Source organism: Phaethon aethereus, assembly GCF_964289735.1.
Source record: "Phaethon aethereus genome assembly, chromosome: W".
Classification (NCBI taxonomy): domain Eukaryota; kingdom Metazoa; phylum Chordata; class Aves; order Phaethontiformes; family Phaethontidae; genus Phaethon; species Phaethon aethereus.
Window position 1 is genome coordinate 33,176,795 of NC_138581.1, and position 27,886 is coordinate 33,204,680.

Genomic DNA, 27,886 nt, shown 5'->3' on the forward strand with positions numbered 1-27,886 from the left:
CTGTAGTTCCCAGGATCTTCCTTCCAGCCCTTCTTCTAGATGGGCATCACATTGGCAAGCCTCCAGTCTTCTGGGACCTCCCCTGTTAACCAGGACCGCTGATAAATGATGGAGAGTGGCTTGGCAAGCTCCTCCGCCAGCTCTCTCAGTACTCTTGGGTGGATCCCATCAGGCCCCATAGACTTGTGGGTGTCCAGGTGGCAGAGCAGGTTATTAACTGCTTCCTCCTGGATTATGGGGAGTTTATTCTGCTCTCCATCCCTGTCTTCCAGGTCAGGGAGATGCATCCCCTGAGGATACCTGGATTGGCTATTAAAGACTGAGGCAAAGGTGGTATTAAGTACCCCAGGCTTTTCCTCATCCTTGGTGACAGTGTTCCCCCCAGCATTCAATAAGGGATGGAGATTCTCCTTGGCTCTCTTTTTGTTGTTAATACAGATGTAAAAACATTTTTTGTTATCCTTTACAACTGTGGCCAGATTGAGTTCTAGCTGGGCTTTTACCTTTCTAATTTTGTCTCTGCATGACCTATCAAGATCCCTGTACTCTTCTTGAGTTGCCTGCCCTTTCTTCCAGAGGTGATAAACTCTCCTCTTTTCCCTGAGTCTCAGCAAAATCTCCCTGTTCAGTCAGGCCGGTCATCTTCCCCGCCAGCCCTTCTTACGGCACATGGGGACTGCCTGCTCCTGCGCCTTTAAGATTTCCTTCTTGAAGACTGTCCAGCCTTCCTGGACCCTTTTGCCCTTCAGGACTGTCTCCCAAGGAACTCTCTCAACCAGTGACCTGAACAGGCCAAAGTCTGCCCTCCGGAAGTCCATGGTAGCAGTTTTGCTGACCCCTCTCCTTACTTTGCTCACAGTAGAGAATTCTATCATTTCATGGTCCCTAAACCCAAGATGTCCTCCGACCATCACATCTCCCACCAGATCTTCTCTGTTTGTAAACAGCAAGTCAAGCGGGGCACCTCCCCTTGTAGGCTCACTTAACTTCCTAACACAGCTGGTATCTTAGACATACTCCAGGAATCTCCTAGACTGTTTCTTCCCTGCTGTGTTATACTTCCAGCAGATGTCTGGTAAATTGAAGTCCCCCACAAGAACAAGGGCTAGCGATTGTGAGACTTCTGCCAGCTGCTTGTAGAATGCTTCATCTGCCTCTTCATCCTGGTTGGGTGGTCTATAACAGACTCCCAGCAAGATATCTGCCTTGTTGGCCTTCCCCCTCATCCTTACCCATAAGCACTCTACTTGGCCTTCACAATCATTGATTTCTATACAATCAAAACACTCCCTAACATACAGAGCCACCCCACCACCTCTCCTTCCCTGCCTATCCCTTCTGAAGAGCTTATAGCCATCCATTGCAGCACTCCAGTCCTGTGAGTCATCCCACCAGGTTTCTGTGATGGCGACTGTCATAGCTGTCCCACTGCACAATGGCTTTCAGCTCCTCCTGTTTGGTGCCCATGCTGCGTGCATTGGTGGAGATGCACTTGAGCTTGGCTATCGATTTCATCCCCAACATCAGCATGCCACCCCTAGGTTCATCTCTAGTGAGCCTGGTTTTATTCCCTTCCCCCTTCAAATCTAGTTTAAAGCCCTCTACTCTGAGCCCCACCAACTCGTAAGCGAGGATCCTTTTCCCCCTTTGGAGATAGTTGCACTCCATCAGCTGCCAGCAGGCCCGGTGCCGTGTAAACCTCCCCATGGTCAAAAAACCCAAAATTCTGCTGACAGCACCAGCCTCCGAGCCACATGTTAACCGGGTGTGTTTTCCTGTTCCTTTCAACGTTCCTTCCTGCTAGTGAAGGGATTGAGGAAAGCACTGTCTGTGCTCCTGACCCTTCAACCAGTCGCCCCAGCGCTCTGAAGTTCCTTTTAATCGCTTTTAGACTTCTTTGTGCAACCTCGTCGCTGACAACCTGCATAACCAACAGGGGGTAGTAATCAGTGGGCCATACCAGACCAGGGAGTTTCCTAATAACATCTCTCACCCGGGCCCTAGGGAGGCAGCAGACTTCCCTGCAGGTTTGATCTAGTCGGCTTATTGGGCCCTCTGTACCCCTCAGAAGGGAATCGCCTACGACAATTACTCTCCTTTTTTTCTTAACAGAGGATGTCTTGATGCGTGGGGCTGGCTGACTCACCCTAGGCACCCCCCTGGATGGATCTTCATCAGGGTACTCATGTTCCCGTCCCTCAAGTTCCAGAGCCCCATACCTGTTGCGTAAGGGCAGCTGGGACAGTGAGGGAGGCCGGGAGGGGATTCGCCTGCCTCTCCGAGCAGGGACCTGCTTCCATTTCCCCTCATCTCTTAGGTCCCCTTCTTCTGCCTGGCAGCAAGAGGGTAGGGGATCCTCTGCTGCTTGTGGAGGCTCCACCAGCTGCCCCTGCCTCAGGGATGGCCGGGTGTGGCTCCACCAATCTATCTCCCTCTCACACTCCCTAATGCTCCTCAGCCTCTCCACTTCCTCTTTCAGCTCTGCCACCAGGCTGAGCAGATCATTTACCTGGTCACACCATACACAGGTGTTGTCTCCGCTGGCCTCCAGCACAAGTGACAGGCTCAGGCACTCTTTGCAGCTGGACACCTGGACAGCTGCATGCTTGAGTGGGAGCTCTGCCTGGGTCGCCACATTCCTTCTGGCCACAGCTTTCAGCCGAGTGGAGACCATAGCTGGGCCTCTTCTGGGAGTGCCGTGACCACTCGTCAAGATGGCGTCTAGTGCCAGGGGGGTACGACTGCACCCTGCCCGCACACCTTCTCTGCACAAACTGCTGCTCTATGCCCTGTTTGCCCACCCTGTTAACTGCCACGCAAACTGACGCGCCACGCCCTGTTCGCCGCGCTCCGGGTCACTTGCGCTCTCTCAGGCTGCTCTTGTACATGAGGGGATTTGGCCGCCGCTGCTCTTGTCCCAGCCCACGCAGAGTCAGAGCTGCTGCCCATCAGGAGCCTGCTCTGCCTGTTTGGGGCGGGGGGGGCTGGGGCACCCTCTCTCTCCCTTGCGCTTTTGCCTTTGTAGTTTTGCTGCTTCAGGAAGGGTCCCCCGGTGCGATCCTCTGCTCTGGAGCCATTCGCCTCGGTGGCTTTGCCGAAATGGTGGGCACACTGAGAAAGAACTTTCAGGGTTTTTGGAATTGCTGTTTTGGACATAGAGAAGTAAATGCTAAATTCGATTTTAGGTAGGTTTGCCCTTTACTAAATCTGGCCCCCAGTTATGAAAGGCAGATCTATGAAGGGAGATATTAATACCTTGTATCTTTAAGTCCCAACTGCCTATTAGAGCACAGTTCCAAAGACAAAGGTACAAAGCAAAAGTGAGTCTGTGGAAGTTAGCTATTTTGAGAACTCTAGTTTTAGCAATGAAAATTTATAGTCTAGTAACATAATTAGCTAAATGTTATTATTCTCTCTGGCTAGGAAAGCAATAGTCTTTCTTTAACAAGCTTTGGAAGATGGAATTGGTTCTGTTACCCAGGAGTTCGCACGGTGCAGTGCAGTGCATTTTGAACTAATGCAGTGAACTAAATGAGCCTTTGTCCCATCTGCTGACTACCAGTGATTTCTGAGCAATACACTACCGTCCTGACTATTTAATACTGGGGATGATTTAATACATACTTGTCCCTAAATATTTTTCTTCCTGATACATTTTCTTCCTACTAAATTAGGTTCCCATTCCAAATCCTATACGTATGCACTACATTGCTCTTCCTGCTGAGTTAAAGACTGAACCTCTGAGACTATTTATTACTCTTCTATTTGTTTTCTACACTGAAGCCTTGCTGCACCTTCATCTCCCATCTTTTCTCACAGATGCACAAAAAATTTAAGCTGGCTCACATGGCTTTCCTCAGCTGTAGGAGGGTGAGGATGTGAAGCACATCTTGTAAAATGCTTGTCAAACTAAACAAGTAATTTCCAGAGGGTTTCTAACACCTACCAGTTGTTATGGATATCACATTATCATAGTTATTTAAAACAGTTTTAAATTAGCTAAATGTCAATCTCTCAGCAACTGCACAACATTCAGGATATCTCTGTGTATATGACAGACTCCCAACTGTGAAATGATTACTTAAAAAACCTCCATACTTCTAAATGAACATATGTCAATTGTTTTCTTTAAGGAAAATAAAAATAAAAATCCAAGTTAGGTTCTGCTATTCAGATGTATTATTTTGGTTTGTATTAGTCTCTCTTTTGAGTCTAAAAGTGCACAAGATCAATTTCACGGTTGGTTGTTTGTTTCCACATTTTCAATGCTACAGTGCTGAGGTAGTGTACACTGGTTAAAAAGAACTGTATCTTGTGGTTGTTTTTTTTTTTTAATCCTCACAGACTTTAGTAACTTAAAAGCATGTATTTTGTTTGAGGAACGAATCTGATGCTGTAATATCAACTCTCCTGGTTTCATCTGGGATAGAGTTGATTTTCTTCATGGGAGCTAGTGTGAGGCTATGTTTTAGATATAGGATGAAAGAATGTTGATAACTTGAGAAGGTGTGGGGGGGACCTTCGGGGTTATGGCATCCATCTTCCCAAGAAACCATTACACGTTGTCCTGGTTTCAGCCAGGATAGAGCTGGTTTTCTTCACAGAAGCTAGTGTGAGACTGTGTTTTGGATTTGGGATGAGAAACTGTTGATAATGTGCTGGTGTTTTGGGTTGTTGCTGAGCAGTCAAGGACAGTCCAGCTTCTCATGCTGGCCTGCCAGCGAGCAGGCTGGGGGTGCACGGGGAGCTGGGAGGGGACACAGCCAGGACAGCTGACCCAGGCTGGCCAAAGAGATATTCCCTACCATCCGACGTCATGCCCAGTACATAAACTGGAGTTGGCCGGAGGGCGGAAATCGCTGCTTGGGGACGGGCTGTCGATCACTGGGTGGTGAGCAATTGCTGTATTGGGCATCACTTCTTCTTGTACATTCCTTTGTTGGTATTATCATTGTTGTTTCCTTCTCTCTTTCTGTCTTATTAAACCGTGTTTATCTCAACCCACGAGTTTTTTCCCAATTCTCTCCCCCGTCCCACTGCGGGAGGGGGAGTGAGCGAGCGGCTGCGTGGTGCTTAGTTGCCGGCTGGGGCTAAACCACGACAGTCCTTTTTGGCGCCCAACATGGGGCACGAGGCTAGAGATAATAACGGTTGCAGGTCACCATATCAGTTTATTTGATTTGCATGATGCTCTCGTCTTTGCTGTACATGTTAAGGATCGGTGTTGGTTTCTGCGGGCTGCTGTACTCTGCAATGATTAGTAATGTCTCGCCTGTGAGTTTTGTTTTTAGAACACTGACCTTGAGCTTAATGTGGTATCATCTGAGCTCTGTACTAAAGCCGTTACTGTATTTTGGCTACTGTCTTGTGGAGACGATTAGCAATTATACTTCTGCCTCTGAAAGGTTTTTTATGGAGGAAATGCAGAATGGTACCTTTGCTACCCTCTGTCATAATGTTTCCTCCTTCATCACAATAATTTTTCAGTATTTTGAACACCCTTGGGTAGTTAAAATACCTCTATTGCTACTTCTGGGGAACATTGTTTCAGTTTTGTCTAAGGTTGGCAAGCAATTTAAGAATATCACCTGGAGATCTACCCCAAGGCTGGATAGTTATGAATGGCAGGGCGTGTGGAACAGCATGGGCAAATGTCTGGGGCGGTGGGCACCTCCAGTGTTTTGGAACTTCACTCCCGAACAAGTGCAGAATCCTGATAAACTAGCAGAATATCTGGAAGAAGTATGCTGTCAGCCTGGCAGTTCCAAGGAGACACAAATCATTGCAATGCGCTGGGGCCTGGCCCATGCCCACCGAGCTCTATTTAACACTATGCAAAGGGGAGAGAGGCTCTCTGGGTCTGATGGCAATGTGGCAGGCACTGTGACTACTCCAACCCCTGTGGCAGGCACTGTAGCTACTCAGACTGTTGCAGCTGAACCAGAGAACCAGCCCATCCCGGTATCAGTTGCCCCTGTGCAAAAGAAGAAATCTTGGAAGCGGAAGTCAGCTCGTTTAGTAAGGGATGAAGAAGATTCTGCTAAGAAGGAGCCAGAGGAAGAGAGTGAGGAGGCAGAGTGCTCCGAAGCAGGGCCATCACAAGGACAGAAGAGGGAAGAGAGAGAGTCATCGCTTGAAGAGGAGGAAGAGGAAGAACTCATAAAAGAGACAGTAACTCCCCGATCTCTATCCCTGAGTGAATTGCGAGATATGCGAAAGGATTTCAGCCATCGTCCAGGTGAGCACATTGTCACCTGGCTGCTCCGATGCTGGGATAATGGGGCCAGTAGCCTGGAATTAGAGGGTAGGGAAGCCAAGCAGCTGGGATCCCTTTCTAGGGAAGGGGGCATTGACAAAGCAATTGGAAAAGGTGCACGAGTCCTCAGCCTCTGGAGGCGACTCCTGTCGGGTGTGAAGGAAAGGTACCCCTTCAAGGAACATGTTCTATGTCACCCAGGCGAGTGGACCACCATGGAGAAAGGTATCCAGTACCTGAGGGAGCTAGCTGTGCTGGAAGTGATTTATGGTGACTTGGACAATGGACAATCATCCAAAGACCCAGATGAAGGAAAGACAATTACAAAAGGGGGTTCAGGTTCCTCCAGAAAAATCGTCGCTCTGCTTTCCAGTGGGCAGCTTCCCAGAAAGAATAGAAGAGCTGATCTCACCTCTGATCCTCTTGAAGGGACTTCTGATTCATATTTACAAGAAGTGGGTAACGAGTACTATGAGCAGGACTAGAGGGGCCCTGCCTCCAGCCAGGCGGAGGAGAGGGACAACTGAGTTTATTGGACTGTGTGGATTAGATGGCCTGGCACATCAGACCCACAGGAATATAAGGCTTTAGTGGACACCAGTGCACAATGTACCCTGATGCCATCAAGCCATATAGGGGCAGAACCCATCTGTATTTCCGGAGTGACAGGGGGATCCCAACAGCTGACTGTGCTGGAGGCTGAAGTGAGCCTAACTGGGAATGAGTGGCAGAAGCACCCCATTGTGACTGGCCCAGAGGCTCCGTGCATCCTGGGCATACACTAACTCAGGAGAGGGTATTTCAAGGACCCAAAAGGGTACCGGTGGGCTTTTGGTATAGCTGCCTTGGAGACGGAAGAAATTAAACAGCTGTCCACCTTGCCTGGTCTCTCAGAGGACCCTTCTGTGGTGGGGTTGCTCAGGGTCAAAGAACAACAGGTGCCGATCGCTACCACAACAGTGCACCAACAGCAATATCGCACCAACAGAGACTCCCTGATCCCCATCCATGAGCTGATTCGTCGGCTGGAGAGCCAAGGAGTGATCAGCAAGACTCGCTCACCCTTTAACAGCCCCATATAGCCAGGGCGAAAGTCTAATGGAGAGTGGAGACTGACAGTAGACTATCGTGGCCTGAATGAAGTCACGCCGCCACTGAGCGCTGCCGTGCCGGACATGCTAGAACTTCAATATGAACTGGAGTCAAAGGCAGCCAAGTGGTACGCCACCATTGATATTGCTAATGCGTTTTTCTCAATCCCTTTGGCGGCAGAGTGCAGGCCACAGTTTGCTTTCACTTGGGGGGGTGTCCAATACACCTGGAATCGACTTCCCCAGGGGTGGAAACACAGCCCTACCATTTGCCATGGGCTGATCCAGACTGCACTGGAACAGGGTGAAGCTCCAGAGCATCTGCAATACATTGATGACATCATCGTATGGGGCAACACAGCAGAAGAAGTTTTCGAGAAAGGGAAGAAAATAATTCAAATACTTCTGAAAGCTGGTTTTGCTATAAAAACAAAGTAAGGTCAAAGGACCTGCACAAGAGATCCAGTTTTTAGGAATAAAATGGCAAGATGGACGTCGACAGATCACAACGGATGTGATCAAGAAAATAACAGCTATGTCTCCACCAACTAGCAAAAAAGAAACACAAGCATTTCTGGGCGTTGTGGATTTCTGGAGAATGCATATTCCAAATTACAGTCTGATTGTAAGCCCTCTTTATCAAGTGACACGGAAGAAGAACGATTTAAAATGGGGCCCTGAGCAACGACAAGCCTTCGAACAAATCAGACAGGAGATAGTTCATGCCACAGCCCTCGGGCCAGTCCAGGCAGGACAAGATGTTAAAAATGTGCTCTACACGGCAGCCGGGGAGAATGGCCCTATCTGGAGTCTCTGGAATAAGGCACCAGGAGAGACTCGAGGTCGACCTCTAGGGTTTTGGAGTCGAGGATATAGGGGATCTGAGTCCCGCTATACTCCAACTGAAAAGGAGATATTGGCAGCATATGAAGGAGTTGGAGCTGCCTCAGAAGTGGTTGGTACTGAAGCACAGCTTCTCCTGGCACCCCGACTGCCGGTGCTGGGCTGGATGTTCAAAGGGAGGGTCCCCTCGACACATCATGCGACTGATGCTACGTGGAGTAAGTGGGTTGCACTTATTACACAGCGGGCTCGAATAGGAAACCTTAATCGCCCGGGAATCTTGGAAGTGATCATGGACTGGCCAGAAGAGGAGGTGGCGCATGCTGAAGAGGCTCCACCATATAATGAACTGCCAGAGAACGAAAGGCAATATGCCCTGTTTACTGATGGGTCCTGTCGTATTGTAGGCAAACATCGAAGGTGGAAAGCTGCTGTATGGAGCCCTATACGACGAGTCGCAGAAGCTGCTGAAGGACAAGGTGAATCAAGTCAGTTTGTGAAAGCCATCCAGCTGGCTTTCGATATTGCTGAACGAGAAAAATGGCCAATACTCTATATACTGACTCATGGATGGTGGCAAATGCTCTATGGGGGTGGCTACAGCAATGGAAGCAGAGCAACTGGCAACGCAGAGGCAAGCCCATCTGGGCTGCTGAATTGTGGCAAGATATTGCTGCCTGACTAGAGAAACTAGTCATAAAAGTACGCCATGTAGATGCTCACGTACCCAAGAGTCGGGCCACCGAAGAACATCAAAACAACCATCAGGTGGATCAGGCTGCTAAGATTGAAGTGGCTCAGGTGGATCTGGACTGGCAACATAAGGGTGAATTATTTATAGCTCAGTGGGCCCATGACACCTCAGGCCATCAGGGAAGAGATGCAACATATAGATGGGCTCGGGATCGAGGGGTGGACCTGACCATGGACGCTATTGCACAGGTTATCCGTGAATGTGAAACGTGTGCTGCGATCAAACAAGCCAAGCGGTTAAAGCCCCTCTGGTATGAAGGACGATGGTTGAAATATAAATATGGGGAGGCCTGGCAGATTGACTATATCCCACTTCCACAAACTCGCCAAGGCAAGCGCTATGTACTTAACCATGGTGGAAACAACCACCGGATGGCTGGAAACATACCCTGTGCCCCATGCCACCGCCTGGAACACTATCCTGGGCCTTGAAAAGCAAGTCTTATGGCAACATGGCACCCCCGAAAGAATTGAGTCGAACAATGGGACTCATTTCCGAAACAACCTCATAGACACCTGGGCCAAAGAGCACGGCATTGAGTGGGTGTATCATATCCCCTATCATGCACCAGCTTCCGGAAAAATTGAACGATACAACGGACTGTTAAAGACTCCCTGAGAGCAATGGGTGATGGGACATTCAAACATTGGGATAAACATTTAGCAAAAGCCACCTGGTTAGTCAACACTAGGGGATCTACTAATAGAGCCGGCCCTGCCCAATCCAAACTTTTACGTACTGTAGAAGGGGATAAAGTCCCTGTGGTGCATGTGAGAAATATGCTGGGGAAGACAGTCTGGGTTACTCCTGCCTCAGGCAAAGGCAAACCCGTTCGTGGGATTGCCTTTGCCCAGGGACCTGGGTGCACTTGGTGGGTAATGCGGAAGGATGGGGAAGTCCGATGTGTACCTCAAGGAGACTTGATTTTGGGTGAAAACAGTCAATGATTTGAATTGTATTATGTTAATTGTTCAGTATGACATTACTACTATGGCTGCTATCTACCATATCAATGGTATTATAGTAAGAATCACCCAGACTGATGAAGAATGAGCTTCACTGAAACCAAGCAACGTGCAGCAGTGATGGAACCAGAACTGGCTTCAGCAGCTTGTGCCCAACAATTCCCTCGAGACCGACATCTTCGACCTGCAGATCATGGACATGGACCGTGCCAGATGACAATCCAGCACCACATACCATCTCCCCTGCCCTGAGAGACTGCTATGATGGATTAAGCCCAGAGTCATGGACTGAATGAACTCCACAGGCATTTTGAAGTGATGGCCCATGGACTAAGAAAGTGATATCTGTGTGTATATATTAAAAGACAGGAAGAGTAATAATGAATAATTGGAATGTATTGAAAAGTACAGGACCCGGGCATGACGTAAATGGTATGGAATAAGGGGTGGATACTGTCCTGGTTTCAGCCAGGATAGAGCTGGTTTTCTTCACAGAAGCTAGTGTGAGACTGTGTTTTGGATTTGGGATGAGAAACTGTTGATAATGTGCTGGTGTTTTGGGTTGTTGCTGAGCAGTCAAGGACAGTCCAGCTTCTCATGCTGGCCTGCCAGCGAGCAGGCTGGGGGTGCACGGGGAGCTGGGAGGGGACACAGCCAGGACAGCTGACCCAGGCTGGCCAAAGAGATATTCCCTACCATCCGACGTCATGCCCAGTACATAAACTGGAGTTGGCCGGAGGGCGGAAATCGCTGCTTGGGGACGGGCTGTCGATCACTGGGTGGTGAGCAATTGCTGTATTGGGCATCACTTCTTCTTGTACATTCCTTTGTTGGTATTATCATTGTTGTTTCCTTCTCTCTTTCTGTCTTATTAAACCGTGTTTATCTCAACCCACGAGTTTTTTCCCAATTCTCTCCCCCGTCCCACTGCGGGAGGGGGAGTGAGCGAGCGGCTACGTGGTGCTTAGTTGCCGGCTGGGGCTAAACCACGACAGTCCTTTTTGGCGCCCAACATGGGGCACGAGGCTAGAGATAATAACGGTTGCAGGTCACCATATCAGTTTATTTGATTTGCATGATGCTCTCGTCTTTGCTGTACATGTTAAGGATCGGTGTTGGTTTCTGCGGGCTGCTGTACTCTGCAATGATTAGTAATGTCTCGCCTGTGAGTTTTGTTTTTAGAGCACTGACCTTGAGCTTAATGTGGTATCATCTGAGCTCTGTACTAAAGCCGTTACTGTATTTTGGCTACTGTCTTGTGGAGACGATTAGCAATTATACTTCTGCCTCTGAAAGGTTTTTTATGGAGGAAATGCAGAATGGTACCTTTGCTACCCTCTGTCATAATGTTTCCTCCTTCATCACAATAATTTTTCAGTATTTTGAACACCCTTGGGTAGTTAAAATACCTCTATTGCTACTTCTGGGGAACATTGTTTCAGTTTTGTCTAAGGTTGGCAAGCAATTTAAGAATATCACCTGGAGATCTACCCCAAGGCTGGATAGTTATGAATGGCAGGGCGTGTGGAACAGCATGGGCAAATGTCTGGGGCGGTGGGCACCTCCAGTGTTTTGGAACTTCTCTCCCGAACAAGTGCAGAATCCTGATAAACTAGCAGAATATCTGGAAGAAGTATGCTGTCAGCCTGGCAGTTCCAAGGAGACACAAATCATTGCAATGCGCTGGGGCCTGGCCCATGCCCACCGAGCTCTATTTAACACTATGCAAAGGGGAGAGAGGCTCTCTGGGTCTGATGGCAATGTGGCAGGCACTGTGACTACTCCAACCCCTGTGGCAGGCACTGTAGCTACTCAGACTGTTGCAGCTGAACCAGAGAACCAGCCCATCCCGGTATCAGTTGCCCCTGTGCAAAAGAAGAAATCTTGGAAGCGGAAGTCAGCTCGTTTAGTAAGGGATGAAGAAGATTCTGCTAAGAAGGAGCCAGAGGAAGAGAGTGAGGAGGCAGAGTGCTCCGAAGCAGGGCCATCACAAGGACAGAAGAGGGAAGAGAGAGAGTCATCGCTTGAAGAGGAGGAAGAGGAAGAACTCATAAAAGAGACAGTAACTCCCCGATCTCTATCCCTGAGTGAATTGCGAGATATGCGAAAGGATTTCAGCCATCGTCCAGGTGAGCACATTGTCACCTGGCTGCTCCGATGCTGGGATAATGGGGCCAGTAGCCTGGAATTAGAGGGTAGGGAAGCCAAGCAGCTGGGATCCCTTTCTAGGGAAGGGGGCATTGACAAAGCAATTGGAAAAGGTGCACGAGTCCTCAGCCTCTGGAGGCGACTCCTGTCGGGTGTGAAGGAAAGGTACCCCTTCAAGGAACATGTTCTATGTCACCCAGGCGAGTGGACCACCATGGAGAAAGGTATCCAGTACCTGAGGGAGCTAGCTGTGCTGGAAGTGATTTATGGTGACTTGGACAATGGACAATCATCCAAAGACCCAGATGAAGGAAAGACAATTACAAAAGGGGGTTCAGGTTCCTCCAGAAAAATCGTCGCTCTGCTTTCCAGTGGGCAGCTTCCCAGAAAGAATAGAAGAGCTGATCTCACCTCTGATCCTCTTGAAGGGACTTCTGATTCATATTTACAAGAAGTGGGTAACGAGTACTATGAGCAGGACTAGAGGGGCCCTGCCTCCAGCCAGGCGGAGGAGAGGGACAACTGAGTTTATTGGACTGTGTGGATTAGATGGCCTGGCACATCAGACCCACAGGAATATAAGGCTTTAGTGGACACCAGTGCACAATGTACCCTGATGCCATCAAGCCATATAGGGGCAGAACCCATCTGTATTTCCGGAGTGACAGGGGGATCCCAACAGCTGACTGTGCTGGAGGCTGAAGTGAGCCTAACTGGGAATGAGTGGCAGAAGCACCCCATTGTGACTGGCCCAGAGGCTCCGTGCATCCTGGGCATACACTAACTCAGGAGAGGGTATTTCAAGGACCCAAAAGGGTACCGGTGGGCTTTTGGTATAGCTGCCTTGGAGACGGAAGAAATTAAACAGCTGTCCACCTTGCCTGGTCTCTCAGAGGACCCTTCTGTGGTGGGGTTGCTCAGGGTCAAAGAACAACAGGTGCCGATCGCTACCACAACAGTGCACCAACAGCAATATCGCACCAACAGAGACTCCCTGATCCCCATCCATGAGCTGATTCGTCGGCTGGAGAGCCAAGGAGTGATCAGCAAGACTCGCTCACCCTTTAACAGCCCCATATAGCCAGGGCGAAAGTCTAATGGAGAGTGGAGACTGACAGTAGACTATCGTGGCCTGAATGAAGTCACGCCGCCACTGAGCGCTGCCGTGCCGGACATGCTAGAACTTCAATATGAACTGGAGTCAAAGGCAGCCAAGTGGTACGCCACCATTGATATTGCTAATGCGTTTTTCTCAATCCCTTTGGCGGCAGAGTGCAGGCCACAGTTTGCTTTCACTTGGGGGGGTGTCCAATACACCTGGAATCGACTTCCCCAGGGGTGGAAACACAGCCCTACCATTTGCCATGGGCTGATCCAGACTGCACTGGAACAGGGTGAAGCTCCAGAGCATCTGCAATACATTGATGACATCATCGTATGGGGCAACACAGCAGAAGAAGTTTTCGAGAAAGGGAAGAAAATAATTCAAATACTTCTGAAAGCTGGTTTTGCTATAAAAACAAAGTAAGGTCAAAGGACCTGCACAAGAGATCCAGTTTTTAGGAATAAAATGGCAAGATGGACGTCGACAGATCACAACGGATGTGATCAAGAAAATAACAGCTATGTCTCCACCAACTAGCAAAAAAGAAACACAAGCATTTCTGGGCGTTGTGGATTTCTGGAGAATGCATATTCCAAATTACAGTCTGATTGTAAGCCCTCTTTATCAAGTGACACGGAAGAAGAACGATTTAAAATGGGGCCCTGAGCAACGACAAGCCTTCGAACAAATCAGACAGGAGATAGTTCATGCCACAGCCCTCGGGCCAGTCCAGGCAGGACAAGATGTTAAAAATGTGCTCTACACGGCAGCCGGGGAGAATGGCCCTATCTGGAGTCTCTGGAATAAGGCACCAGGAGAGACTCGAGGTCGACCTCTAGGGTTTTGGAGTCGAGGATATAGGGGATCTGAGTCCCGCTATACTCCAACTGAAAAGGAGATATTGGCAGCATATGAAGGAGTTGGAGCTGCCTCAGAAGTGGTTGGTACTGAAGCACAGCTTCTCCTGGCACCCCGACTGCCGGTGCTGGGCTGGATGTTCAAAGGGAGGGTCCCCTCGACACATCATGCGACTGATGCTACGTGGAGTAAGTGGGTTGCACTTATTACACAGCGGGCTCGAATAGGAAACCTTAATCGCCCGGGAATCTTGGAAGTGATCATGGACTGGCCAGAAGAGGAGGTGGCGCATGCTGAAGAGGCTCCACCATATAATGAACTGCCAGAGAACGAAAGGCAATATGCCCTGTTTACTGATGGGTCCTGTCGTATTGTAGGCAAACATCGAAGGTGGAAAGCTGCTGTATGGAGCCCTATACGACGAGTCGCAGAAGCTGCTGAAGGACAAGGTGAATCAAGTCAGTTTGTGAAAGCCATCCAGCTGGCTTTCGATATTGCTGAACGAGAAAAATGGCCAATACTCTATATACTGACTCATGGATGGTGGCAAATGCTCTATGGGGGTGGCTACAGCAATGGAAGCAGAGCAACTGGCAACGCAGAGGCAAGCCCATCTGGGCTGCTGAATTGTGGCAAGATATTGCTGCCTGACTAGAGAAACTAGTCATAAAAGTACGCCATGTAGATGCTCACGTACCCAAGAGTCGGGCCACCGAAGAACATCAAAACAACCATCAGGTGGATCAGGCTGCTAAGATTGAAGTGGCTCAGGTGGATCTGGACTGGCAACATAAGGGTGAATTATTTATAGCTCAGTGGGCCCATGACACCTCAGGCCATCAGGGAAGAGATGCAACATATAGATGGGCTCGGGATCGAGGGGTGGACCTGACCATGGACGCTATTGCACAGGTTATCCGTGAATGTGAAACGTGTGCTGCGATCAAACAAGCCAAGCGGTTAAAGCCCCTCTGGTATGAAGGACGATGGTTGAAATATAAATATGGGGAGGCCTGGCAGATTGACTATATCCCACTTCCACAAACTCGCCAAGGCAAGCGCTATGTACTTAACCATGGTGGAAACAACCACCGGATGGCTGGAAACATACCCTGTGCCCCATGCCACCGCCTGGAACACTATCCTGGGCCTTGAAAAGCAAGTCTTATGGCAACATGGCACCCCCGAAAGAATTGAGTCGAACAATGGGACTCATTTCCGAAACAACCTCATAGACACCTGGGCCAAAGAGCACGGCATTGAGTGGGTGTATCATATCCCCTATCATGCACCAGCTTCCGGAAAAATTGAACGATACAACGGACTGTTAAAGACTCCCTGAGAGCAATGGGTGATGGGACATTCAAACATTGGGATAAACATTTAGCAAAAGCCACCTGGTTAGTCAACACTAGGGGATCTACTAATAGAGCCGGCCCTGCCCAATCCAAACTTTTACGTACTGTAGAAGGGGATAAAGTCCCTGTGGTGCATGTGAGAAATATGCTGGGGAAGACAGTCTGGGTTACTCCTGCCTCAGGCAAAGGCAAACCCGTTCGTGGGATTGCCTTTGCCCAGGGACCTGGGTGCACTTGGTGGGTAATGCGGAAGGATGGGGAAGTCCGATGTGTACCTCAAGGAGACTTGATTTTGGGTGAAAACAGTCAATGATTTGAATTGTATTATGTTAATTGTTCAGTATGACATTACTACTATGGCTGCTATCTACCATATCAATGGTATTATAGTAAGAATCACCCAGACTGATGAAGAATGAGCTTCACTGAAACCAAGCAACGTGCAGCAGTGATGGAACCAGAACTGGCTTCAGCAGCTTGTGCCCAACAATTCCCTCGAGACCGACATCTTCGACCTGCAGATCATGGACATGGACCGTGCCAGATGACAATCCAGCACCACATACCATCTCCCCTGCCCTGAGAGACTGCTATGATGGATTAAGCCCAGAGTCATGGACTGAATGAACTCCACAGGCATTTTAAAGTGATGGCCCATGGACTAAGAAAGTGATATCTGTGTGTATATATTAAAAGACAGGAAGAGTAATAATGAATAATTGGAATGTATTGAAAAGTACAGGACCCGGGCATGACGTAAATGGTATGGAATAAGGGGTGGATACTGTCCTGGTTTCAGCCAGGATAGAGCTGGTTTTCTTCACAGAAGCTAGTGTGAGACTGTGTTTTGGATTTGGGATGAGAAACTGTTGATAATGTGCTGATGTTTTGGGTTGTTGCTGAGCAGTCAAGGACAGTCCAGCTTCTCATGCTGGCCTGCCAGCGAGCAGGCTGGGGGTGCACGGGAAGCTGGGAGGGGACACAGCCAGGACAGCTGACCCAGGCTGGCCAAAGAGATATTCCCTACCATACGACGTCATGCCCAGTACATAAACTGGAGTTGGCCAGGGGGCGGAAATCGCTGCTTGGGGACGGGCTGTCGATCACTGGGTGGTGAGCAATTGCTGTATTGGGCCTCACTTCTTCTTGTACATTCCTTTGTTGGTATTATCATTGTTGTTTCCTTCTTTCTTTCTGTCCTATTAAACCATGTTTATCTCAACCCACGAGTTTTTTCCCAATTTTCTCCCCCGTCCCACTGCGGGAGGGGGAGTAAGCGAGCGGCTGCGTGGTACCTAGTTGCCGGCTGGGGCTAAACCACGACACATGTGATGGAGCCCTGCTTTCCTGGAGATGGCTGAACACCTGCTGGCTGATGAGAAATGGTGAATGAATCCCTTTGTTTTGCTCTGCTTGCGTGCACAGCTTTTGCTTTACCTATTAAAACTGTCTTTACCTCAACCCATGAGTTTTCCCACTGTTACTCTTCTGATTCTCTCCCCCGTCCCACTGTGGGGGAATGAGCGAGCGGCTGCGTGGTGCTTAGTTGCTGGCTGGGGTTAAACCACGACAGTCCTTTTTGGCACCCAACATGGGACTTGAAGGGTTTGACATAAAAACAGACCTCATCGGAATGTGCCAGATGATAGAGTTTATAGCTGTTATTGCTCTTTAGCTATTAATTGGCAGGCTCTTGTGCTTGCCATGGGTTTGCTTTCCTTACTGTATATTAGAGTCTAGTGCTCGTTAGTGGCTGCTTTTTGCTTTCGCTGCTTGCTGTACTGCTTATCATCTGACTCTGCTGTGCCTGGGAACATTTTGATAACAGCAATGGCGATGCACCTGGGCTGGCAGATGGCCAGGGCATCGCTGCTGCTTCTGTACTGGACTGGCTGGAACTCACGTGTGAACTCGAGTCAAAGGGACTGTGACCTATGGATGAGTCCACATAGGAGCAGGACACCCTGAAGTGGCTGTGGCTGTGGATAAGGCCATGCCAGAGCAGGCATATCTCAAAGCATCTGTGGCCATGGTTATGTCTGTGCCGCAGCAGGTATACCTCTGATGGGATTGTGGCACAAGGATAAGCCCATGCTGGAGAAGGTACATCTCGAAGCATCTGTGGCCGTGGATAAACCCATGTTGCAGCAGGTACACCTCGAAGCATCAGTGGCTGTGCATGAGGTCATGCTGGAGCACCTCAAAGCGTGTGGCCATGGAGAAGCCCTTGACAGTGCAGGTACATTCCTGGAGCGACTGGAACTATGGGTAAGGCCACACTGGAGTGATTTTACTTCTAAAGGGACCATGGTTGAGGGTAAGGCCATGCTGGAGCAGGTATATCTCTGAAGTCATTGTGGCCCATGGAGGAGGCCATTTTGGAACAGGTGCACCTCAAAGTGACTGTAGATAAGTCTATGCCACAGCAGGTATACCCCTGGAGAGACTGTGGCTCATGGAAGGGACTGCAGTCTGTGGATAAGTCCAAGCCGGAGCAGGAGCAAGGGGAGGAGTTCATTTCAATGTTAAACTGCATGGTCCAGTCCAAAGGGCCCAGGGGTGGAGACTGTAATGGAAATACCTTTAAACTGTTGTAACCCATGATTTGAGTTGCATGTTATAGGAACTACTATAGCAGGAACCACCTGAACCAATGGAGGACAAGCCTTACAAGAAGCAGTACAAATGCAGCAGTGACCCGACCCAGCTTTGGTGCCCAGTAATTCCACACAACACACCATGTCTCCTGTCCTGAATGACCACCATAAGAGATGGAGCCTCATTTCGTGGACAATTCACAGACATTTTACAGGGGTGGTCCATAGACTAAGGGAATGAAAATCTGTGTGTTATATCAAAAGATAGGAAAGGGGGTGGTGGTTAATAAGGTTGTATTGGATAGTGTGGTACCTGAGCATAACGTAAATGGTATGGAATAAGGAGTGGATACATTGTCCTGGTTTCAAGCTGGGACAGAGATAATTTTCTTCATAGAAGCTATGTTTTAGATATAAGATGAAACAATGTTGATAACTTCATGCTTTCAGTTGTTGCTAAGCAGTCAAGGACTGTCTGGCTTTTTGTGCTGGCCTGCCAGTGAGAAGGCTGGGGGTGCACGGGAAGCTGGGAAGGGACACAGCCAGGACAGCTGACCCCAACTGACCAAAGGGATATTCCATACCATATAACATCATGCTCAGCATATGAAGCTGGGACAACGAAGACAGAAGGTGTGGAGGGGACGTTCGGGGTTATGGCATCCATCTTCCCAAGAAACCATTATGTGTGATGGAGCCCTGCTTTCCTGGAGATGGCTGAACACCTGCCTGCCAGTGGGAAGTGGTGAATTAATCCCTTGTTTTGCTCTGCTTGCCTGCGCGGCTTTTGCTTTACCTATTAAACTGTCTTTAGCTCAAACGATGAGTTTCCTCACTTTTACTCTTCCGATTCTCTCCCCCATCCCACCATTGGGGGAGTGAGCGAGCAGCTGCGTGGTGCTTAGTTGCTGGCTGGGGTTAAACCACAACAACAACTTAAGAGTCTTTACACAAAATCACATCTGAAAATGTTAACATGTCTACTGAAGTGACCAACCAGTGTTTTCTTCTGTTTTTTAGTGTGGCCTTCTCTTATGTACTAAACCTATGACAGATTTCTCATATACATTAAAATAATAAAATTACTTCAGTGGGGTTTAGGCAGAGCTGCAAAAAAAAAAAAGCAAGCTTTTTTCCCAGTGGCACACATTGGTTTATGTTGGATAAGGCAGGTGCAGAAAGCTCTGACAAAGCATGGTCTGAGATACAAAACTCAGGAGGTACATGTGTTACTACAAATGCCCCAGTCACCATAATCTGAAGAACCCACAAATAATTAAACTTTGTGTAAGCAGCATGAATTCACATTTTATAAGATACAGCTATTTATCCTCGTTTATCTTGTACTGAGGCATAGTCTCAAGCATGTGATGTTACATTCTGTCACCATGGAAAGGAATGTATATAATGTAATAAACTAAGTACATCAAAGAATAAATCCAAACATTATATACTGGCAAAGCTTCAATCCTCATTTCAACACAAATAAGGATTTAAAAACATGTAGAATGTAAACACAAGTTTTCACAGTAGTATTTGTATTCCCCCCCTTATGTAATTTTCACCTAATTATTTTTTCCTCTAATGTTGCTAAGTCTCTAGTCGACCTGAATTAGTTGTCTCTAACTGTTCAGTTAGGTATACCCAATAAAGGATTGGGCAGAAAGCTATTGCTATTTCAACCTTAAAAAGATCAAGGGAGAAGCCTTGCCTTTCAAGTTGTCTAGTGATACAGAGTAAAATCCTGTTCATCTTACATAAAAGCATCCAGTGAAATCAGTAAGATGCCATCTTGGTAAGGGGACCAGGATTTGACCCAAAATTGCACTATCATAAAGATATTAGCATCATGTAGATTTTGTGGTCATACATCTCTATGCCTAAAACAGAAACAGAAGTTAATGCTTTTGCTGAAAAAGTTTCCTCAATGTAGTATTTAGCAAAGATGTGCATATGAGTAAAGCTTTAGTTAATCATAAGTAGACTCATACCCAGAAATTGCTGCAAGTTTTTGATGAGCCTGATAGGCCATCTCACATCCTCGGGCTCGAGTTTTGTGCATTTCCGCATGCAGAGATGGACAGGTGACTGAGACATCCCCAATGGAAATGACCAGCTCCCGGTATAGAGCCACTTGGGTATTGAACTCCTGGACAAGCTGAAAAAAACAAAGAGGATTTACTTACATGAGACATTTAACTACACTGATTAAAACAATCAAGTTTTTAAAAAACATGCCCAATCTAGGGCTTGTTCCTGCTGCTCCCAATTTCACACCATACAGGATCAAGTGCCTAAGATTTAGTAGATTACTAGGGCCTCCATGCCAGCTGCCTCTTGTGTGAGCTATAAATGTTCATTTGCAGGAAAGTAGTGTTTCTGCTTTTAATCTCTGAAACTGTTTATTAGTCTTAAATATTAAGCAGACAAAACCCCAGCTGTTTTACTCGTAGCATGAGGTTATTTTTTGCTATCATAGAAGACAAAAATATCTCCAGAAATGATTGCCTTTGCTCCTCCTGCTTCCTGATTAACAGCACATTTAGGGATTGTAATGTAGCATTTGCTACAGTGTAAACACTGTAGATTTTGCTAAATTCTTTTTTAATTTCTGTTCTGTCACTGGCCTCTAACCCAACTTTCAGACTTAAAACTGATCAGAAGCTATTAGCTGAGATGTACCAGATAGGCACTTTCCAATTAGGATTCTAGAAAACACTTTTTCCAATGTGGGGGGAAAAAACCCCAAAGTAGTAAACAAACACTTCAACCTTTTCACAGAAATCTAATATCCAGCAGATACACATGGATGCTATAGGAGAAATGGGTAACTTTTACAGTGATGGAAAGATCATTACTGTTTAGTTCCACTGATTACCTATGTGGGATTATATTTTAAGGAAACAAAGCATTTGCTGTCTTCTGAAAGAAAGCTCATCAGACCATTTGCTCCACATGGTAGTGAGGGTGGAAGGCAGGGAGCAATAGAAGAGAATATTTAATCTATCTTTGTTTTGCTAATTTGACCTCAATTTCCAAACTACATAAAAACAGACAAGAAAGACTGCTCATAATTCTGCATCCATCATTACCACCAGGAGTTCAACATATCCCAGCATACAAGCATGCTAAAAACTGGGATCCGGCACCTGGATTCTATCAGATCTACCAAATTTTAAAGTCAAGCCCTCAAATTCTCATACTCAGAAAATGAATGAGTCACTTCTGTGATAATTCTGGCTCTTCATGCATCCCATTGTAATTACTCTGTATAACTGAGAATAGTATTGGGACTCATTTTTTGGCCATGCTTTCTTAAATTTAATTGTAAGAGTAGCAAATCAGTTTCTCTGCTTCTGGAGCAGCAAAACAATCCTAATGCATTCTGATATATCTGCAAAAACACACCCCCAAAACAAAACAAAAAAGCACACACCAAAGTCCCAGGCACAATACTTGTACTCTGCTAAACCTTGCTCCAACTCTCATTCTGTAGAGGATGCATGAAAGCAATGGAAAAAAAAAGAAAAACACACCCACATTGTGTTATAGCATAATTATTCTGCATTAAGAGAAAAGCATCTCATCCTGCAACTGGTAATTGGTTGTGCCAGACACATTTTGCCAGTTCTCACCTGATATCCCCTGTCTAAATAGAGGACACATTTAGCCATCTCAGTATTGCCAAGGAAAACAAAAACATACTGATGTTGCAGCATCAAGACAAAGAAAAAAAACATTGGTTTTATCTCCTGAATCTTACTGCATCTTGACAATCCATCTGTAAATCACATTTTATTTCTAATCAGTAAATTCTACCAGATAAACAGTAAAGAAACAAAGCTAGCACTTCTGCTTAACTAAACAAATTATGCTGTCAGGAATGAGAAAAAAGGCAGGACCCAGTAGGATCCACTTGTTGGGTATATTTATAGAGCTACTGTGGCAGCTTTTGTTCCTTGGCATACTGGGAGTTGCTCTCGATTTTGAGGTATCAAAGTAGGTATCTGCCAGCACAGTTTGCAATATTAGAGGAAAAAAATTGCCAGAATCCAGCAGAAGTAGCAAATGATTTCCAATGCTACTGGACAGAGCTGTAGCAAGATCCAAATTTTTCAAGTAAAGCAGCAGCAACTTAATTTGTTTTCTATTTCTGTCATTGGTGAGAAGGAGCACTTTTGTGCCCCAATGTCCAGCTGACTGTAGCCCAAGGAGCCAGATATGGGGTGTATGGTGGTGGTTTGGAGGAAAGTGTCAGGATCCAAACATTTTGAGCATGAATAGAGAAAAATGTCATACCATAACGTGACAGTCCAAAAATAACATGGATGCAGATGCTTGATCTGAGATTTTACAATTGCAATCAGCTACTCCAGGGAGACTCAAAACATGTGTCAGGGACAGAATTTCAGGGCCTCAAATTCTGAATCCTGTTTTAGAAGGATTTTAGGGCAAGAATGTGGTTGCTGCACACAATACAGCAAGCAGAGAGTGCACTGATGCAGTGGAGGCAACTATTTACCTATTTAGACTGCAGTGAGTGCAAGTCTGGGGACAGATTTGGCCGGATCTAGCAGAATGCAACTCCAGCTGCTTGGCAGCACCTCGAAGGCAGCATGTGCAGGAGCGAGGGCTCCTGCAGGGCCAGGTGCCCGGCTCCAGTCCCTACCCTACCTGTCCTGCAGCACTCAGCCGGCTCCCCACAGGTCTCGTTTTTCTCTCCCCTGTTCGAACCGCTACGAGTTAGGCTACAGGGCATCACGCCCGACGGGGACTGCAGTTTTAAAAACAGTGCAACTGCACGTGATGGGAATAGGCAAGCTGGCGAGAGGAGCAGCACCGCCGCCAGCAACAAGACGACTCAAAAAATATAAAAATTAAGGCACGCCCTTTAGCGGTACCCACCATCTTGCAGTCATCCAGAGCTCTCTGGGTCTGGTAGGCGCTCTCGGAGCCGCTGCTCAGGCGTTCACCGTCGCGACTGTGCGGCGAGGTCTTGCTGCCCTGGAAGATGGAGGCGGCGGAGCGGGGGCGCTTCCTGCGCCAGCTCGGTGCAGAGCTCATGCAACACGCATCCGCCGCGCGGAGCCGCCCTGAAGAGGGGTGCAGGCCCACGCCGCTCGTCTCCTCAGCCCGCCCGGGGCCGCGCTGGTCACGGCAGCGATCGCGGCTGCTGTGGGTGATAGCCTGGCACCTGCGGGAGAACCCGGGGAGGGCCCTGCAGCATTGCCTTCGCTTACCGCGGGGAGAGGATGAGGGGCTGGCACCTTCCCTCCTTCAGCAGCATGTCAGTCCCTGCGGAACGGCCCCGCCGGTGGCACGCTCTGCCGTCCTCCTTCCCAGGGCCGACGTGGGGGGGAGAGCGGCCATGCCCGGCAGAGAAGGGCTCCCATCCAGCGGCCGACGAAACTTGCCCGATGCTCCCAGCGGGAGCCCCCGCCCCGCTGCTACGCGCTCCCCCGCGGCGCGTCTCGCTGGGAGCTGCTTGGAGGAGCCAGTGGGGCGGCTGGGCCCGGCGGGCTGACGCCGTCAACAGCGCGTCGCCCCCACAGGGAGGGAGCGCGAGCGGCAGCCACTCCCCAGGCCTCACCGCCCTCCCGAGCCCGCCAGCGGCGACGGCGCCTTACCTGGCCGGCCGGCCGGCCGCCCGCCACGTTGAAGGTACGCAAGGAATGAAGCTGGGGCCTCTGTGAGCAGTTAACAAGGCGCAACCTTCAGGGAAGGAACAAGATAATCACAAAAGAAACACAACTACTGAACCTTGAGTGAACTATCCCAATTAACATCTAATTAACATCTAATTGGCATAATAGAACCCTGCCCCTGAGCGGGGAAAGGCCCATCCTCGGGAAAGCCCCTTCCTCACTGAGCATGCACAGTAAAACAGAAGGATGCTGTGACTTTAAGTGGAGACGAGGCTTGCGGGAACCAATGGGAACAAGGGTGACGGAGCAAACTTTTTAAAATACTGATAACTGTTGCTCGAAGTGTATAAATATTTTCGGTGTGTTAACCGAGGTGTGCTAGCTTTGTGGACCTACCACCTAGCACCCAACTCTGCGCAGATTTGGAATAAAAGTGAATATCTCGGCTCTGCGTGTTTTTCGGCGCTCTGTACACCGGGTGGAAGAACCCATATTTGGGACAACAGCCATAGGAGGCGGGTCAGCGCCGGGGCGAAGAGTCCTCCCGGTGCGTGCCCCAGGGAGAAGCTGGGCAGCGCCTTCCCTTCGGGTGGCTGCAGCCTCATCGGGAACCGCTTCGAGGCCGCCGGGGCAGTTTTCCTACGGACGTCATTACATCACCCGTCCAGCTTTTGCCGAAGTTGATACTAATCCTCAAGAAGCTTACTTAGAAAATATTTCTCTACTTAATGAAGACTTGTTTCTCTGCTCAGATTTGTTTTCTTTCACTAAAAAACATCTTATTTTGGACTCTAAGAAAACTGTTTGGAGAGTGTGATGCAACTACACTGTAGATTGTGTTTGTTTATTGTAGAAAAGATTAGGTAATAATCGACTGGAGAAACTGTTCCCTCTGTGCTCCATCACAGCAGTGCAGTTGCAGTTTAACAGGCTCACACTCTCCCCCAGGCCTTGGGCTCCAGCCCCTCTGATGCAGACGGCTGTGTGACTGTGCCCATGTCTCTGCAATCACCTTCCCCAAGGGCCCCTCGGGGACCCCACTGCCCTGGGGCAAGCTATGGGCTGGGCCAGCTTCAGCTCCAGGGCTGGTCTTATTCCTGTCTGTAGCCAGGTAGCTATGGCCATTTAGGAGTTTACCACACTTCTGGTCGTTTTATTTCTTCAGGACATTAAATACAAGATTTTTATGTTTCAGTAATGTTCTTGAAATCAAGGGAATGCCAAACACATCACACATAAACCCAGTCTTGCCAAGGACCCTGAATATGCTAGCAATGGCACTCTGGCAGATTGAGGACCTCTTTTCAGACTTCACTGAGCATTACTGTAACTGGTATTGACGTGCGGAAAACAGACTCCACAATCTGTAAGATTGTAAAGTAGGTATGTTTATCCAGCGATGGGAAGCACAGGGGGGTAGTCCCACCAAAAACCATGCGCACCCCAATGCGGCACTCACTTCAAATATATACAGCAAAGTGTTGCATATACATAAAGTTTCGCAATATGCCTATACATATGCATGACCTGTCCCCGCTTTGTATTGAAATGAGTTCCAAGACGTTATTTCCATGAACCCTTCCCATCTGTGCTTGCGCATTGTCTCCTAGTGGTGGTCGTCGGGGGTCGTGGGGATGAAGGTTGGTGGTTCCTCTTCGTCACCGCTGGTAACCTTTTGTCCCTGCGCAGACTCGGTTGTTCCTTGGTTCTTACTCAAACCGCAGGGTCGGTTTTAGCTAGTTTCTTGAGGCAAGTCCCTAATTCTTATCAGGGACTGTCCTTATGAGGAGCCACAAATCTTCTTGCTCCTGTTAGCTTATCAGGAACTACAGATCTCCTGCTTTGGCTACTTTATGCAATAGCTAACAAGATTTCAAACCTTATCTACTAATTATCTGCTAAGATTCCCTTAACCCCTTCTCTCAGTCCCCCCTTTTCTAAAAGTTAGTAAATTCTTTTACTATATTTATTTCTAATTCTATTTCTAATATAGTGTTTCTTTATCTAACATCTTTTCAAAGTACTTGTTAGACTCCAATTTGCATCGTAATTGGTTTTTCTTCCATTCACTATAAGAATCTCCTGTGTTCTGAAAACACCATAGACCACATCGAACTGTAATACAAAGAGTTATAAACAAAAAGATAATCACAATTATTATAACAAATAATTGTCTTAACCAAGTCAAGTTTGGGAGCCAAGAGGTCAACTTATTCCAAAGATCAGAAAAACCCAGTGAAGTGTCATCCAGCGTTACTAGGTGTAATATTTTTGACTGTTTCCAAATTTGGTTGATGTCTGCAGCAATTCTTTTACTCTGATCAATATAAGAACAACAACTACTATTAATCACCGCACATGTTCCTCCCTGATTAGCAAATAAAATATCCAAGGCCATCCTATTCTGTGCCGCAAACCGTCGCAAACTCTCTATTTCTTTTTGCCGAGACAACAGGGCATCTCCTGTTGCATTTAAGGCCAATTCCATTGTTGCTGATATGTTTAGGATAGCTTTTTCAAGTTCACTTACTCCTAACCAAGGGAGGAACCATTGAGCGAAACTGTGAAAGCTAGTAGGTCTATCTATCAACGGGTTATTCTGTTTTACTCGTACCCGGGGGCTCCTCAGGATTCCTAAAGGTACCTTGGTTTGATTAACGATTCTATATTGTGTCGTGAGATGCCCAAGAGTACAGGTTCCTTGATTTTAATTGCCATATAGGAGGTAAGGAGTACTTGAAAGGGTCCTTCTCACTGTGGTTCTAGAGTCCTTTCTACAAGAGATTTTATATATACGTAATCTCCAGGTTGTATATTATGTACGGGTCCATCTAAACCTCTCCCCCTAGTCCCAATTACATGTTTTCTAATATTATTGAGTTGTTTTCCTAGGGCAACCATGTAAGAGGTCATGATTTCGTTTCCAGCCTGTATGGATATCCCTCTCTGTATTCCATAGGGTTGTCCATACAAGATTTCAAATGGGCTCAGTCCCTCCTTCGCCCTTGGCCTAGTTTGCATACGCAAGAGAGCTAAAGGAAGAGACTGAGGCCAGGCTAGATTTGCTTCCTGCCCCAGTTTTACAATCTGTTGCTTGATTAGGTGGTTCATTTTCTCTACTTGGCCACTCGATTGGGGACGGTATGGGGTATGAAGTTGCCAGTCTATGCCCAAATGGTGGCTAACTTGTACTATTTTTGAAACAAAATGTGGTCCCCTATCAGAGGACATTATCATTGGGACCCCAAAATGTGGTATTATCTCTTGTATTAATACTTTAACTACTTCTCGAGCCTTAGCTGTTCTAGTTGGAAATGCTTCTGGCCAACCTGAAAAGGTATCAGTTAATACCAATAAATATCGATACCCCCTTTTTCTTGGAAGTTCTGTAAAATCAATCTGCCATTGTTGCCCAGGCCCATTGCCTTTCCCAATCTGGGCCATTTCTGGCTTGGGGGTATTCTTAGGATTAGTTTGGAGGCAAAGAACACATTGTTGAGTTACCTGTCTCACCGTAGTATATAAATTTCTGGCCACAATTTCTCTAATTAAATGTTTATATAGAGCCTCCATCCCCCAATGCCTTTTCCTATGTTCTTCCCTTACCAAATGCCATATTAAGCAGGAGGGAATAACCAGTTTTTCTTGTGGGGTATAAGCCCACCCTTCTTCGTTATATGACCCTTCCAGATCTGTGATAAGTTTTTTATCTTCCTTGGTATATTTTGGCTTACCTTCTAGGGAGATTCGCCCGTGAGGGACTAAAGCCCCTTCTGTTTTTATCTCTGTTTTAGCTACCTGTTTTGCCTCTCTGTCCGCCAGCTCATTTCCTCTCTCCAATTCCGAGCTCACTTTCTGGTGTGCCTTAATATGCATAATCGCCACTTTCTCAGGAAGTTGGACTGCTTTCAACAGTCTCAAAATCTCTTCTGCATGCTTAATAGTTTTCCCTTGAGAGCTCAATAACTCTCTTTCTTTCCAGATTGCTCCATGCACATGTACAACTCCAAAAGCATATCTTGAGTCTGTATAAATATTCACAACTTTGTCTTGGGCCAATTCCAAGGCGCGGGTCAGAGCAATTATTTCTGCCTTCTGTGCAGAGGTATTTATGGGCAAAGGTTTTGACTCTATTATTTCTTGACTAGTGGTAATGGCATATCCCGCATGTCTTTTACCACTTAGGACATAGCTGCTTCCATCTGTGAACCAGTTTTCTCCGCTTTCCATAGGGCTGTCTTTTAGATCTGGTCGGCTTGCGTACGT

The 27,886-nt window shown here is 47.5% G+C and overlaps 1 protein-coding gene across 1 annotated transcript in view; it reads right to left on the reverse strand.

The window, feature by feature from the left end:
* Positions 1 to 23,039, reverse strand: part of LOC309415248 (regulator of G-protein signaling 7-binding protein-like) — a gene marked incomplete at both ends in the record, with an annotated part of 79,410 nt that extends 56,371 nt beyond the window's left edge. Inside the window, 2 exons of the mRNA XM_082012713.1 lie at positions 19,967 to 20,133; positions 22,881 to 23,039. Coding sequence (XP_081868839.1) covers positions 19,967 to 20,133; positions 22,881 to 23,039 — 326 coding nt within the window. The remainder of the gene's footprint in view (positions 1 to 19,966; positions 20,134 to 22,880) is intronic.
* Between the last annotated feature and the right edge of the window lie 4,847 nt (positions 23,040 to 27,886).